The following is a 17,396-nucleotide window of genomic DNA, read 5'->3' on the forward strand; positions in this document are numbered from 1 at the left end:
TGGGTGCGGTCCTCCAGTCAGTTAGTGACCCATTTGACTGACCATTTTTTACAAGGAGAAATTCCTTCCATTAGAAGTAAACATTTCTATGTAGCTTAATTGTGCTCATTGTTTCATAGCCTGTGAAGCTTATAAGCTAGATAGTAATGGAACTTTTTGGTACATAAGGCAAAATGACTATACCAACATGTAGTATCAGATAACATTAGTAATAGATAGACCATATCCATGTGCTTCATTGGTTTTGATACGGACCTGTAATAGCACATTAGCTGTCTCTATTTAGTTATATGAAATTAATTATAGAGGTAAGCAAATCATTTGTCATGAAAAATCTGGGAAACTTAGACTTTTCCTGTTCACAAAAAAAATTGGATTTAAATCACCTTCCTCAAACTTGATATTTGGTCTGATGTTTATTTATAATTGTATGGATTGATTGAATACGAAGCATCGGATACGTGCTATTTGGAATCAGCTGTAATATGTTCAGTTTTGATGGGTATACTAAGTTGCATTGTATTGTTTCTTTTCTTTGAACACAGAAGAGATGTAAATATGGCAGCATTTAGTGATTCTACAGAGAAATTCTTAAAAATAGCTCTGTTTACAGATTTATTTGTTCCAGTTAATTTATATTTGATGATGTTTTGAAGTCTTATCCATTGCTTTGTGCAGTCCTGAGTGCTTTTTGGCACACTGTGTATTGAAATAAACATTTGAAAAAAAAACAAAACTTTTTTTGTGTGGAAACTGCCCAAACTTCTTTTATCCTAGTTTTAAGGTTTACTTACTAGCGCACGCACGCACACACAGACATATAAGATGTACAAAATATTTGACATATGTGTGTGACTGATTCTCTCTTTCCTTTTCAGGATGTTGTTTGGGGATTAAACTCTTTATTTACTGTAAGTAGGCAATGCTTTGCACATAAATTAGTCTCCGCTCTCAAGTGTTTTTTTTATTTTACGTGGAATGGACCTGATTCATGGGTACTTGAAGCTAATGTTAGTGTTATCACTGATTTTACTGATCATTAAATTGTTCCTCTGCGAACCATTTTTTTCTTTTGTATAGGTAACCTTGCAGCTTATATAGAAGAGCGTGTACTGCTTTTTGGAATTATTTTACATGGAGCCATAAAGCCATGAAGGGACCTTTGCTAATGAGTAGCTTTGGCTTTGTGGAAACCCCTTTTTTTTAAATTGGTGTACTGTGTGACAGGTGGCTATGATTTCCATTGCTAGAACTTTAAAAGACTTCCTTTTTTGGATAAAGGGATAAATGCTATTGCAGCATAGGTTAACAATTAAAATGGGAGGAAATTAAACACCTGTTTGAAGCTTTACCTTGGCCCCAGAATGAGAATAAACGCTAATCTTGCAAGGAAATTAGAATAATTCATGTGGGCTCCCATCTGTCATCTACCACCCCTCCTCTCTTGCCTGGGGATCTTCTGAACACATTACAATAAATTATTTCCCTCTTACAGCAGTGGCAGGGTGTTAGCAGTTCCTTTGCCTTCTCTGATTTGTGTGTAGCATATTATAGGGTATCCTTGGTGTTTTGGGTGTTATGACTAGTAGCTGTAGTTGAATGGGAGGATTTGAAGTGATGACTCAGGATTCTGTAGGTAAATGACAATGCAGGGGACTGGACTCTGTGGCCCTGGAGGCTTCTGAGTCCAGTATTCCATGTCCCTATCAAAGAAATTGGCAGGTGTAGAAAGGGTGCATCTTTTTTTTTTACCAAAGGAAGCTGCCTAGGGCAGCTGGAAAAAGTGGTAGTACCATTGTAAAAAAAAAAAAAAAAAAAAAAAAAAAAAAAAAAACCAAAACCCCAGGACTAATGGCAGAAACAGGCAACCAGAAACCTGAATAGTTATCTCTGAATAGTTTCTTGACTTCTAAGGGGCCCTCTAGACTTGCAGGTAAAGACACTATAAGATCTGATGCATGATCCACACAATCGTGCCTCCTGCCAAGCTGCACATGCATGGCAGGAGGCTCCATTGTGGGATCCAGCATCGGATCCATTCGCATCTTATTGCTGGTGCCAGAGGGCTCTACCTGCACCAGCATGTAGCAAACTCCTGCTGCTGCTGGAAGACTTGTTGCTCTCAGCCACGGAGGGCACATGTAGCCCCACATTCAATTAATAGCTTGTTAAGAGAGCCACAGAGTTATTATCATGGAACCTAGTTTTCCATTCGCAGTGGAAAAACCACAGAATCTGTGTTTTTTCCATGATCTACAGAAAGTGTGCTGGTATCCTGTGATGAACAGTGCCATTTCTGCTCTTCATTTTTGCTGTGCTTTTTGCCTCTGTCAGTCAACAGCAGAGGGAGGGAGGGGAAGCAGAGGGGGCACACTGCTGATTTGCCAAGAGGCAAAAACTGTAGCAAAAATGAGAGGGCAGAAATGGCACTGCTTGCCACAGAATGCTGCTGCGCTTTCAGTAGGTTGTGGAAAAATGTGGATTTTGTGTATGTTTTAAGCGGAGATTTTTGGCTTTTTCCCATAGAAAACTAGGATCCCTGGTTATTACACTTTTTTTGTAGAATCACTTTGTGGCTTATTCCTGGTTTTATCAAGCTATTAATTGATTGCAAGTGTGGTTGGATCACAACTTAAGCCACATCTATGTGTTATACTTAAGCAATTAATAGAGGTTTGCCCTCCCTTCCTTCGAAAACCTGTTTTTCCGGGGGGGGGGAGAGCACAGTTGTCATAGGCAAAGGTTGAAGAAGGGAAAATAAAAGGGAGATGCAGCCAGTCTCAGTCTGGGCTTTGATTTACCATCTCTTCCTTCAGCCTAGGCCTGTTTCCTCTATGCTTATCTCAAACAGAGGGAAGGAGCTGGATCTCTGAATTGCTGGTGCTACTACCAGAAATATTTTGTTCTCCTGTGTAGTAGTGTACAGAGCCCAGGGCAGCTGTAGCCTTTAAGGGCCACTGAGGCTTAATTTTCCTAGATATATATAGCCTTTAAGGTAAACTGAATGAAAAATATATTGGGGAGCCTTTACCACCTGAGTGCAGAATAACTTTATTTTAAAAAAAAAAAAAAAGTCCTTCATTGCATTTTAAATGACTAAAGCAAGGTGAATCCATTTGAGACGACAACAAGTGCATTCAGCAATAAGAGTGTATGTAAAATGATTCACTGTAAGACCATGTGGTGATGCACAACAAATTGCAGGGATTTATAATGTCCTTTAAGACCTATACTTTGCAGCCTCCATTTTTGTATTTCTCCTATGCAGCTCTTCAGAAGTTTGAGGGGTTTTTGTTTTGTTTTGCTTTCTGGGTTTTTTATTGGACTTAAGTGGGGGCTTTTTAGGAGGCATTACAGTTTATTAAGCTTTAAAATGATGGCTTAAGCTTGCTTCTGGAAAGTGAGTAGGTAGTTAAGGTTTTGTTTTATTTTTTTATTTTGTTTTGTTTTTGAGGAAAAAAGATAAATTTGGAAGTATGTGCTAAAATTACCATACAGATTAATTACTGTTGAAGCAAATCTCAGGGGCAGTGCTGTGAGCCTTTCACACTTGTAAAGTCATGGCACTTCACTTTTTATAGATGTTTAAAGAAGTAGTGACACAATAGATTTAAATCCCAGAGAAAATGATCTTTGTTTCCATAGTGATTTGTTCATGATTTTCTATGCTAACTTAACACAGTTTTTTGTCAACTTCTTGTGTCCCTCTCTTTTAACAATGTGAAGTACAGTGGTCATGCAAATTAATGCACTGGGATCTGTACTAGTGGTTCACATTTAGATGTTGTGCAGGTTTTGCCAGAAGTGCAACTTCTGTCTGCAACTTGAATATGGCAGCAGCAGGCTCCAGAGAGATTCTTCTACCTGCAGCACTAAATATCTTGTGGGCCTGACTTTCTTCTAAATCCAGGTTTTCTGCTTTTTACCAGAATCCTTAGTGTTCTGCCCATTGATATATTGGATATTCCTTGAATCTCTGAGATTGTTTTGCTGAGTGTCCTTCAAAAGTTGCCAAATTGTTTCCAGACAAGCAGTGAAAGGAAATGCCATCACTTTAAGTAGTGTCTACGTTCTTTTGGCATACACTTAAGCAGTGAATAACTTAACCAAATTAGTTTTCATTTGCACTAAGTAGGCTTTAAACCAGAGACATGTAAGCATAAAAATGAAAACGTTACTTAACACTTTGCCTCATCTGCTTATTTTATCATATTCAGATAGAGTTTTTCGTATTTAAAACGTTTTCTGTCTCTTTTACAGGATCTCTTGAATTTTGATGATCCTTTGAATATTGAGGCTGCAGAACACCATTTGCGTGACAAGGTGAGTCGGGATCTTACTCAAAGTATTTTCTTCCTTAACCAGTATACATGCTGTTCTAAATCAGTATCTTAGTCTTCCAGCTTTCTGGACTAGAATGACTTGGAATACCACTAGGCAGGTACCTTAACAAAATATATTCTCCTGTTAAAAAAATAAAACAAAAACAAAACAAAACAAAAAAAAACAAACCAAAAACAAAACCAAGTAGTAGTAGTAATATGAAGCACATACTAAACTTGTTAGGTAGAGTAAAATCCATCCATAGCATTCCATTCTTCTCACTTTTCTAAGGCACTTCCAGAGTCCAGTGTATTCTGTGCACCAGGTGATGGTTGGTTACTTTAAAGCTGTTATTCCAGATTGCTCTAAATTTGTCAGGATCTTTGACAAGAGACCTCCTCCTCTGCCTCCCTCAGAAAGACATCTGTTTCCTACCCAAGTCTCACGCAGTCCCTGCATTGTGTATTTCTTATCAAGCTAGAAGATCGGATGCTTTTAAGAATTCTTAGCAGAAGTCCTGCTTTTGTCAAAATATTGCCTCGAGTCAAGTTTTCTTGCACACTATGACCTGGACAATTCAAATATGGGAATGAATACTGACATAATTTTGAAAATTTGAAAAGCTAACCACTAACTCAGAGTATAATGAAAAATTTCAGTTAATAAGTCTGTTTACCTACAGGTCTATGGGGATGAGTTAATACTTTTGATATAGACCATACATAGTCCTGTTAACATATTTCTTAGGAAAAAGTAGGTAATTTCTTCTTTTGTATGGATCACAACATCTTGTTCATCACATACAGAGATATGGTCTAACTCAACTAGTTCAAATAAAAATAAAGTGGAGGGTTAAGGAATATATATATACATTTATTTATGAATCCTTTACATTCAGATTTCTTTTATAAGCCTTTGCATGAGGTTGACTTGATAAGTTATATACAGCTTCAGCATTCTGTTTCACCTTGAACGGTAAAGCTTGAAGGGTTTTAGAGCTCTTATGGTTTAAATATTTTAGTCTCCTGGGGTTCCTGTCCAAGTTGAGCGTAGTGATTAATGTGGAATAATCCTTTAAATAATGATGATTGAAATACTTCAATTAAACCAAGAAGGCAGTCAGCAGTCTGAATTCTGTAACAGAAGTGACAGCTTACTTCTCAGACTTCTAGACATTTATGATATAAGAAGATCTGGTACTTCTTTAACAAATATGTCTAGTTTGGAATTCATTTATTTGGTTGTATTTTTTTAAGTTTTGGAAATGTTTTGGGTCCATCTCATGATCTGATTTTCATTAAGGAATTTGTTTCCTTGGAAATATAGTATCTTTTGAGGTAAGGATACCATGGAGCTTCCTTAGACAAAAAAATAGGATAAATTAGCTATAAGCAAAAAACAAAACAAAAAAAGGCAGACAGAAAAAGAGCCACTGCAACAAAGACTGAGTCAGCCAAATTCTTTCTTCTTGTGCATTCTAAGACTGAACTGGTCACAAAGATTGAATCTGTATAAACTTTGCATGGGCCATTAGGATGTACACTGTCAGTAAGGATGTAACTTGACACCAGCTTATTACTGGTTGTGAAGTGCCAAAAGAAGAGAAACCAGTTTGGCTGTTGGATATTAAACTAATTTTTACAAGGAAGTCCTACCACATCAGAGATTAAAAAGGTTTCTTTAGATGGTAGCAGTCTTGAAAATAGCTTGTCAGGTTAAATTTTAGAATGAAAATAAATTGATTTTTCCTCTTGCATATGAAGTAGATAATTTTATACAACATATTATTTTTTTTTCTTCAAAGTAATGTAAATAAATAAATACATAAATAAGTACATTTCTTACTTTAATATATTTGACTGCCTGTTAGCAGTTGCATTTTCAGGTAATTTTTTTATCATGTTAATATATAACACAATGTGGAGGAGGCACCTTGGTAGGTTTCCTGCTGCCTGTGGTATAACTACTCTGAGAACATTCTGATGGTGATGCATTTCACTGGCTACTATTAATGCATCATCTATCCACCACCCTAAAATATCTTTGCTTCATATAAACATTTTCTTGTGCTTCTTTTTAAAAAACTCAGAGCACACTGTCCAGGGTTTGTGGTGGTTTGGTTGGTCTTAAATTTGAATGTCTAGTGTAATGTATATGCACCTCATTAAGGTAACTTTGCAATGTTCCGCCCCGTGTCATAATTTGTATTTAGAAATATTTTCCTATTAGGCCGCTGAGAACTTTATTGAATAATTTTCATCGAGAGGACATGCATTCAGTGTTAAGTGTCACCCCTAGAGTTGAAATAAATGTTTCAACAAAAGAGCTTTTTGTAAGTGTTTTGGCTTTCAACAGCAACAGAAATGAACCTCAAGCATTCTATTGTGACTCTCTAGAGGCAGCAAGTATATCATGGATGTCACTTCATTGGATTCAAATGTGAAGTGCTGAGATTCTTTTGTTGCTAATCTAGGCTAAACCTTCCTATTATATGAGTATTATCAGCTAATTAAAAGCTTGTCTCCAGTTATTTAAGTTGAAACGCTGAAGTTCATGACTCATTAGGCTGGCTTATGTCTTTTTACAGATTCTGGAAAAAAGGTATTTTAGTAGTTATGTTAAGTTGAACCCTTAATATTGATTCTTGGGGAACATGTAAATTACTTTGTAGGTGTGAGCAATACATTGGGCACTTTGGAGGTTAGTAGACTGCTCCAAAGTTTATCTGAGATTGATTTGTATAAAGTGAAAAATGAACTTTTCCAGCTAGATCTTACTCCACCCTCTAACTCTCCTGTGAAATATGAATTTTCATTTCTACCTGGCAGAAATTTTACATACTTTTCATTCTCCTATGCCTGAAGAAGGGTGTGTGCACCTGAAAGCTTGCAACTAAATAGAGAAAAACTTTTTTTTTGCAACTATCTAGTTGGTCTAATAAAAGATATGACCTCTAGTGCACTGTCTGCTTGTTTTCTTAGATCAACATGGCTATGACCTTTATCCCTGTTGCATTGGACATGGCATTTGTATCTGATTTCTGGTCTGAATGCATGAGGCGCATCAGCTTCCAGCTCTGGCGCCTTTTCAGCTAGATTAGATAGGTGAGAACTACTTAATTTTTTTTTTTTTATTTGTAGCTTTGTAGACCATGATCTTTTCACTGTTTAAAGTAGATAGAACTGCAGAAGCGTACCTGTATAAGGCACTGGACAAATCTTACGTCATTCTGTAATTTTCCTGAATGCTTTACAATTACTCAACATATTTTTTCAAAGTATGGATAGCAGATCTTAGACTAAGCATTCCAGAACTAGGTTTTGTGGGCACTTTTACACATGTTCTGGGGGGCGGGGCAGAGTTCTGAGAACCATGCTAGTTAAAACTTTGCAGCACTGTGTATCGGTGTCCCCATGCTTCAAAATGGCAGCAGGGGTGCTTGAACTAAAGCTTGTTTAACAAGCTTTAATTTAAGCACCTCCACTGAAGCACAGGGACACTGATATATGAGATGCAGAGGCTGGCTGCAATGAAGTAATTACCACACTTCAGCAGCCTTTGTGCTTGTGTATAAGCACCCTGTGTTGTCATTTCTAGAGATGATACTATCTCCTTACACTTGCTTGATATTTCCCTACTTATGCATCCAGGGATCACATTTTTCCTTCCATTGCAAGCTCAGGATCAACTGTCTATCACACAGTCCTTTTCACATTCTGCATTCCAGAACACTGGCTCCCATTTCATTAGTGTGACCTGCATCTACTTATTGCATTCCTAAAACATTCCTAAAAAAACCATATGGCTCTGTAACCGAGTTAGTCTCTATGGCAGGGGTGGGTAATTATTTCAGCTAGAAGGCCACTTAATGAATTTTAGTGAGCTGTCAAGGGCCACAAGAGTAGCCCTGCCCCTTGACAGGTGCGCAGTCCCCCTTCCTCCCTTACCTTTGCCACTGGAAGTCCCTGCCCTTGTCCCCAGAAGTATTCCTTTTGGGAGGTGAGAGTTGCCATCTTGGAACCAGAAAAAAAAATCATACACCAAGTCAAAAACCTACTACAACATAGTTCAGTTTTATTTAAAAAAAAATGGTTTTTTCCATGATTTTTGTTTGGGTACTGTATATAAAGATGATTGCATAATATCTCAAAAATAGTCTTACTTTTGTATGTTGTGTGTGGGGTGTGGCTTTGTGTGTGTGTGTGTGTGTGGTTGGGTGTGGGGGGATGTATGTGGTGTTTGTGAGGGCGTGTGGCTGTATGTGTGGCAGGGGCATAGAGTGTTGCAGGGGTGTATGTGGGGGTTCTGGGACCAGGGTGTGGGGTTTGTGGGGTGGGGCACACAAGTGCCAGGAGCTGCTTGTGTGCCACAGGGAGCCCTGTGTGGTAGAGGCGGGCTGGCTAGTTGCACTCTTTGCCACCACATACAGCACTGGCCAGAGCCATATCCAGCTGGGCAGCTTGCCTGCATGGGCTGCAATCTCCCCAAGTGCCTGCTGCTGCCACTGGCAGCGAGGACTGCACTACAGGGGGGAGTCCTTCCAGCACTGCCGTGCCCGCATTCCACACACCCCTGCCCCCACCCCGGCTGGGCAGCTTGTCCCAGCCCTAGCCCCAGTTCCTCCCTTCCTCGTCCCCCAACAGACTTACCAGTTGGAGGCAGCTGTCAGATGCCTGTTTAGCCTATGGCCAAATCTCTAAATCAGTTGAATCTTTGCCGAAGCTTTTTCTGAATCGATTTGGAGCTTTTACTTGGTCTCCCAATTCGATTCAGATTCTGAGATTTGGACCCCGAATCAGGCTGAATCTCCTCCAAATCAAATCAACTACCGAAGCTTTGCACAGCCCTACCAAGTAGTGTTTTGTTCGTGTATTCCTGTTTTAAGAGATGGAGAGAAAAAAAAACTGAGTGTTCAGTGTCTGGTAAAGTTACCTGCTGTATCATTGTTATAGATAGCTCTGTGGGTAACTTTCTCTTTTGATAGAAATCTGGAATGTTGCCCTTTGTCAGACTTGTTTTTACCAATAGTCTTGAAATGCCAAAGCAGAAACATTGCAGGAGCAAGATATACTGCAGGCATATCTTAAATACCATTATTCTACTTGCATGAAATCAAAGACCATTTTCAATTAGATCTTCCTTGGTATAATTGTATCTTCTCAAAGGATTCTAAAGGTCTGGTTTCACTGAATGCCTAATGTTTATGATACAGAGCATAAGAATATACTTAACAGAATGAATGTCAGAGGTGCCCACATCAATGTCATTCAAACTACAGTAAACTAATCACTTTCCACCAGATGACTTCTAACATGCTTTTTGTGGCTGCTCCCTGCAGCCAGAGCAATAAAAGCTACCATTTTATTGAGCCTAACAAATGTCATCCAAATGGTATTGCTGAGAGCATTTAGTTGCTCTTGCAAACAGTTGCCCAATAAACAGCCTGAAAGCCTGAGATCTTCTGGCAAATTGTCAGCACTAGGATGCGAGCTCTTGGAAGCTGTGGTGTGCCTGTTCATATTCTTCCCTATCCTTGTAATCTTGTGCTTCTGTAAATGTTGTTTTGGTTTTTTTTAAACTTATACTTTCATCTTCAATGGCTGGGTCACATGTTGGGGCAGCAGTTAACCTGTAGCTACAGGTGCAGCAGAGTCTCTCTTAACTGGGTGCATCTACAACATGCTTTTAATGTGTAACAATAAACTCCAGTGCATATCACGCTGGAGTTTCTTGCTCCCAAGCACTGTATTTACATGTGTGCAGGGAACTGTAGCATGTTGAGCTGGGTTGGAGCAACCCCAGCTGGCAGGGTGTTCAGGGGTCAGCCTGCCAGCCCAGGGCTGCTCTGACCCAGCTCAATGTGCTGTGGAGGGGCTGGCTGGGCACAAGGGTGCTCCAGTGTAGGGTTAGCCAGCAGGCAGCCCCTATACTAAAGAACCTTTGTGCCCTAGCCAGCCCCGTCAGGAGTTAACTAGTTTACTCTGCCCTAATAGCTCTGTATGTATATCCTAATACTGCTGCACATACAGATGCCAAGAAGTTTACTGCGGCACTAATGAGGCAACTGCAGTAAACATCTTTTGTAGATGATCCCACTGGAATTGCATTAATACCATAGGTTGGTCTCCTTCTGTGGTTAATTCAAGCCTTTGCTAGGATGTCTGTGGCCCAGAAGAGATGTGGGATAGGGGATATGAATAAATTAAAGAAGGGTAGAAAAACTGATTCTTGGAATATAGCTTGTCCTTGGTTTTCAACCCCTCCAAACCAAATTAAACCCACATCAGTCAAGTGAGCCTTTAGAACTCTGGTCTTCCCAGTGATTTTTCAGGTTTCTCTTCTTCATGTACCATTTGATCCTTCTCTTTTGGATTGGTAAAAAGTAGTCAAACACATTTTTTTTTTACAAGAGAAAAAATACTTTAAGTTGGTCATTCAAGACTTTTCTTCATACCGCAAAGACTGTGGACCAATATTATTTTAATACTCATTTGGCATAGACTGACTGGTGTGCAAGTCTGTTTCTTCACGGAGTCCAAGCATTTGATAGATTTCTCCTTGGAATTTTAACTGTTCTATAGGGGCCTCTGTAGAAGCAGTGATACCAGTGTATTACACCATTTGGACCAGTTACCAATTCCTGGCAGCTCCACATTTTGGGTTTTTTCCATCAAGTAATGGTATCTCTGGCCAGTCTCTGGCAAGCATTGTTTGGTGACAGGCCACCCATATAACTTCTCTGTTAACCTCTGCATATTGTAACCAGATCTTTCGGTAGGCTGCTACTGCTATCTTCAGAGGAGTTTACTGGTGTCCTCTTTGGGATCTGGTCCATATCTGGGTTATCTTTAATACATGGAAAAGTTTTAGCCCAGTAGTTGAAGGAAAGATGTAATAATTGTTTGTTTTCTGGGAAGTCCCAAGTATTTGTCTTCTAGAAATTCCGCGTACTGGATATTTAAATTGTTTCCAGTGGGGTAGTACACCGCAATTTTTTACAAATGTTCCTGATTAACAATGGAATTCCCAGATTTAGGAATGAGATTTTTTTTATGGCATTGAGGGAATTCAAGCCCTTTTGAGCTTGAAAAATGAGTCTCCCAAGAAAGTAATCAAACCTCCTAGAGCTGCAAGCAGTGAAGAAGCTGAGAGTTGTGTGTGTATGTTGTCAGCCTACTTGACAAAGCACCAAATGAACAAACTACTCCTAATACTGTCTCGTGTCCTCTCAACACTGGCACCGCTTTAATTTGCCTGGCCCCTTGCCTTTTTCGGTGGGACTTATTTAATCCGTCAAAACTTCCCATCATCCTTGTTTTCTGCAAGCCTTCATAGAGAAACAAAGTCAGAGTTCTAATTTTATATCAAACAGCAAGTAATCAATTTTGTATTTTCTGTTTAAATCAGGGGTGTCAAACTCATCTGGCCCCAGTTAGATGAGTGGTCTGGGACTAGTCCATGGGATGGATGAACAGCGTAGGGCCCAAAGCAGCCCCAGGCTCTTCCCTCTTTCCCCCTCCCCCACCACTTCCCCCTCTCCCATCAACACTGCATGCCAGATGCAGCAACTGCTGTGGCCTAATCTATATGCAAACCACATGCTCTTTGACTTGTACTGCATGTAGTGCCCCCTCCAGACCAGCTGGAGTGAGTGTCACATGTCTGGGGTCCCAGTCCAGCCAGATCTAACATGCAGGCCAGATGATATGGCGTGTCTTTGATGCACCTCTGTTAAATCAGTGCCAACTACTTTAATGTTTACTTTTAATTACTATGGTTGTTATTTAAGTAAACTATAACACATTGTTGCTAAAGCTTTCCACTTTCTGCATTAAGTGTAGGCTTAGCTACTAAACTTTTGTTTGAAGATTTTTTCATAAGTTTACATTTAGACTACTGCAGAAATAAATTGTTCATGAGATGCAAGTTTTATACAACTTGAAGAGACGTCCATAATGCAAAATTGTTTCACTTAAGGCCATGATATTTTTGTAACAGGCTTGCTCGAGCTTTCAGGTTCCAGAAGGCAGCCTGCTTTTTGCAAATACTGGTATTCCTCACTTAACATCATGCCAGTTAACGTTATTTTGTTATTACGTTGCTGATCTACTGGAGAACATACTCACTTAAAGTTGTACAGTGTTTGGTTATAACATTATGCAGCCGCTGCCTGCTAGTAGGTAACTACTGTGACACAATTGGATTTGCTTAACGTTGTTTTGCTTAGTCGTATTTTTCAAGAACATAACTATGAAGTTAAGCGAGGAGTAACTGTAGAAAAGAGCTCTAAAGAAGCCAGTTTTTATGATGCTTCTTCAAAGAGCTTGGGGGGCTGTTCGCCCATTAACAGTGTGGTGTCCTTTTGTAGATCTGTTCTTGATCTGCTGCTGTTGCTGGTCTTAATGGGGTCCTTTATGCATGCAGGGAGGCTGTGCTGACTTGCTATCTGCTGGAATGTGGTGATTTACTGCACTCCAGAAGACTCCAGCATCACATGTATCAATGTCACTGTGCTGAAAAATGGCAGTGGGCTTTGTTCGAGTTTTAATTCAAAGCATCCCACCACCATTTTTTCAGCACAGGGAAACTGCTGCATGTCATGCTCCTGGCACTTTTAATTAGTGCGACATCAGAGCTGTGCTAATTAAAGTGCCACCTCCCAGAGCATGTTTAAATTCTAGCTAAGGAAGCATTGGGCAATAGACATTGCATTTGTCCCTGGACAAGTTTTGCCTGTTTGTCCTGGAAAAGAAATATCCTGAGATTTGGTGTGACCACCCTTTCAGTTGGGGTTTAGTGAGCAACTGAAAGCACTGCCGCTTTTGTGCAATTAATTCAATGAAGTACTTTCAGGACAACTGTTCAGACACACTTTGCAATGTCCCAGGACACGCACTCTTAGCATTTTGTATTTGGATTATATACATTGCTAACTAAAATAAAGGGAGAAAAGTGATGGCTACTAAATTCTAATACATTGCTAAATTAAATTTTAAGGATGTAAACGGGATGCTTTTGAGAGTCTTGTAAATGTCAAGATAAATGCAAAACATTATTTCAGAGCATGTTAAATTACTTGGATAATGAATGTACTAGCTCAATTAAATATTTTAAATCATAATTAGCCTTGTTTATTGCTGGCAGTTATCTAACTGGGGGAGAGCATAACTTTATATATTTAACAACCCCATGTTATTTCATGTAAAAAGATGATATCATGCATTCATACCTAAAGATCAAGAACTGGATCAGGATTTATTTTAATCATTTTGTCCTTCCTACATTTCCAAATGAGAAAAAATCTTGTAAAAGAAAAGGTTGGGAACCACTTTTGTTATATGACAGCTGCATGAGTAGAGACCTACCAAATTTGGGGTGGTTGCCCTCTGATTTCACAGTCTGAGCACAGTGCCTGGTGCTATGTTTATGCCCCCTCATCTCCCCCCACACACCCACCTCTAACCAAGGGGTCCTAGAAGTCCTGCCCCTTGCCAGACTTGGACAAATGGCCCCAAACCAGGGCTTGCTAATGCATCAAGTAATGACTTCCACAGGCTTAATCTCCTGATTAAGGCCATGGTAGCCATTAATTGATGTGTTTTATTAAACAGTCTAGGATACAGTTAATGATGTCCATGAGTTTGATTAAGCCCACAGAAGCCATTAACCATATCCTAGATTGGTTAATAACGAGGCATTTAATGGCTTCCACGGGCTTATCAGGGGATTAAGCCCATGGAAATGATTAACTACTGCGTTATCAAGCAGTCTAGCATGCAGTTAATGGCTTCTGCAGGCTTGACCACATGCTAGGAGGCTAGGCAGCTCCTTGCACAATGCTGCCAAAACACATGGGTGCCCCGACAGACAGGCAGCAGCGGGCTGGGCATTTGCAGTGCAGTGCAATGCAAAAAAAATCAAAGCAAAAAAATGGGAGGTTGGGCTTCTTTGTAAGCTCCTGGGCTGGCTGTGAGCAGGTTTCCTCCCCACTCCCCATTATCCCATCCCTCCTGTGATTTCTGCTGTGCATCTCCCTGCAAGGGACAGTGAGTGGATCCCCAGGTGGCAGAGGGGCCAGAAGGAAGGCTCCTTCCCCCAAGGTGATACTTAGACTGTTTAATAGTAATCAGGGGATTACGCCCGTGGAAGCCATTAATTGTTGTGTTGTTATTAAGCAGTCTAAGCACCTGGTTAATATCTAAAATTAAATATCTTGTTAAAATAAAGCTACAGACACGGTAAATTGCAAGTAATACCAGCTATATATACACTTTATTAAATAATGCCATCTAAGCACTTAAGACACTACAGTTTAGCGTTTTATGAAAATAAAGCTATACTATACACAACATTAATTGTTACTAGCATCAACTATATACCGTTTATTAAAGGAGCATTATAAAAAGGAGTTTACTGAAACTGAATGCTAACCTTAAGACAGGCAGTTCATGCTATGTATTAAATGTAAGCATGCTGTATCCAGTCACAGTGGCTGGAAACATTCTCTGCCTCTGTAGGGTGAACACTTGTCCATATGCAGAGATAACACACTCAGCATTCACCAGGTTTGTTGGACTGATGGGGAGCATCTTGTCAGGGTATAACGATGTGGAAACTGGTCACAGACAGAGTCCCACAACATATCATCTGGCATTCTTTGGCAAAGTTTACATAAGCAGCACATTCATGGTCATGTCGTTCCCCCATCCTGGGATTACTTTCAGTATCTGAAGGTCACAGCTCAGAAAAGACACCTGGTTAGTGTTCAGAATGCAAACAGCACTAAAGAAGGGGGCAGCTGACTGTCTGAACCATGGTGCCAATGATGGGTTATACCTGTAGTAATGATTCATCTTCACCTCTATTGCCTGGCACAGGTCCCTTCTGCACTGGTTTTCACCAGGGTAGCTTGAAAATTCTTGGCAATACCTTGTTTTTGACCCAGCTTAAGTGGGTGTGGAAACGATCATATTTTATAGGATTTCACAGAAGAGTCAATAGATGGAAACCTTCTCTGGAAATGAAATATGAACTTTTATTTCTACCCAAGAGAACTTTTACAGTCTTGTCTCTGATGCCTGGTGAAGGGTGTTTGTGCCCAAAAGTTGGCAATTAAAGATTTTTTTAATATTTTTTTTGCAAAAATCTTGTTGGTCTAATAAAAGATATCACCTCTACCATGAGCCTTGATTGCTTTTTGCTCTTGACCAATACAGCTGTAACTTGGATATCTGTCTGGAGTCTTGTAGGGACCCTTTAAAGATGCAAAGATGTGCCTTATTTGGACAGATCGTGTATGGCTTAATCTGATCCACTTTGTGCCCACTTTTAAATTTTCCTCTCAGTTGTTTTTTTTTTCTGTCAAGCACAGAAAGTAATGTAAAGAGTGAAAAACAAACTGTTACATGTCTGAGTTACAAGTAGCATAAAAGTGCAGCACCAGTAAAATAAGATTTTTAGACATATGTTCTTAGATGCCTGACTGCACTTATAGTTCTCATTTAGAACTTGCATGTTGAATGACAAAGGGGGAATTGAAGCTTGAAATGATCGGTATTGTATAGTATTCTAGATCTTTTAGTCGAGGCATTGTCCAATTTTCTGCTGTCTTTTATTTGTGTCAGAAGTTTGGTTAACCTGTTAGAGCAGTTTGAGATGCCATGACTACCATAAGAAGCATATCTGTGTCTTGTGATGCCTTTAGTTCCTTTTGTGTATAGTAACTTTTCTTGCATGAAAAATATTGAAATAGTTTACCTTAGTGACAGTTTCAGACTTAGTGATCCATTAGAAAATCTTTTTTGTTCAGTGTTGGAATATCCAGGTTTCCTGTTGCTTAGTAAGTTTTAAATGGCTGACTGATTTTCTGATTGTAGTTAGTAATTAGTTATATCTTTAGGGACTAATGTCTGAAAAGTAGAAAATTATGGAATATGAAACTCTAAATTGTAATGGTTATTGAGCTCTTCACAAAAAAACTAATGTTTTCCTGCAAAATGTTAGCCTAGTATTGGCTGAATTAAATGTAAATAAAGACTTTTTCTTAAAGCATTTATTTTGTAACTTGTGTATTACAAACATGATTTCTGCCACCCAGATGTGTTAGAAGATACTTTTGCCAAAGGACATTCTTTACCATGTGTTTTAATGTTACCAAAAGTAACTCTAAGCAAGCCTCAGTTTTTTTGGGGTGATATTAAATAACTTCCTTTTCTGAATTAAAATGTATCTGAATTCAGAGAAATAGCAGCATGTTCCTCTGACAGTGTTCTTTGGGAGAACGATAAATACACATTAAATGCTTGCTTTTTTTGTAAAGTAAGCAAGAACATGCATGTGCTGTTTTTAATGATCAGTGATGCTTTCTTAATGGCTTTTATTATGTTTTTACTGATAGTTTCCTTTGCTGTAGGTTATTAATTTTGACGTTAACAGTTGTGCAACTTAAAGAACAAATAAAAACAATTCCTAAGAAAACTCCTAGATTCCTTAGCTATCTTTTTGCAGTTTTACATGCAGAGAAGTATTTGCCTGCATATGAAGAATTTTGAGTCTGTCATTTAACTTAAAAGTGAGTAACAGTTAAATTATAATGCTCCGTGACTACTTTTCATTTTTGAGTTCAGTCATTTAAACCTTAGTGATGACTCAAGACAACTGGAAAATCAGTTTCAAGAAAAAAAAAATTCTGAAAACAAATACTTTAACAGGAACTTGCTCTCGTATGTCCTTTAGAATATATTTAAATATTTATTGTTTGAGGTGATGCTTAAGAACGAACCAAAACTAGGTCTTTATTGTGCAAGGCATGTAACAGACACAGAGTAACACAGTCTTTGCCCCAGGAAATGTAGTCTAAATCAGGGGTTTTCAACCTTTTTAATGTGTGTACCACTTCTGACTTGGTTTCAACTCTTGTACCCCCTTTTTTTAAGGGGTGGGGGTGCAGACTGAGGCACCCGTGGTAAAGGAGGGAGTGGGGCTGGGGCAGGCATTGCACGGGCAGGGCGGGCACAGGATGGAACCAAAAGTGACTTGTCGGGGTTTACTGGCAGGCATTGGCTGGGCTCTGC

At 39.2% G+C, this 17,396-nt stretch overlaps 1 protein-coding gene across 3 annotated transcripts in view; it reads left to right on the forward strand.

The window, feature by feature from the left end:
* Positions 1–17,396, forward strand: part of UBE2F (ubiquitin conjugating enzyme E2 F (putative)) — a 152,189-nt gene that overhangs the window by 101,292 nt on the left and 33,501 nt on the right. For 2 of the 3 annotated variants that reach the window (XM_019523316.1, XM_019523315.1), the window contains 2 exons: positions 879–911; positions 4,261–4,323. In XM_019523316.1, coding sequence (XP_019378861.1) covers positions 879–911; positions 4,261–4,323 — 96 coding nt within the window. The remainder of the gene's footprint in view (positions 1–878; positions 912–4,260; positions 4,324–17,396) is intronic. The other variant, XM_019523317.1, reaches the window with a different exon arrangement.

Source organism: Gavialis gangeticus, unplaced genomic scaffold (assembly GCF_001723915.1).
Source record: "Gavialis gangeticus isolate Ggan-Ray unplaced genomic scaffold, GavGan_comp1, whole genome shotgun sequence".
NCBI classification, from domain to species: domain Eukaryota; kingdom Metazoa; phylum Chordata; order Crocodylia; family Gavialidae; genus Gavialis; species Gavialis gangeticus.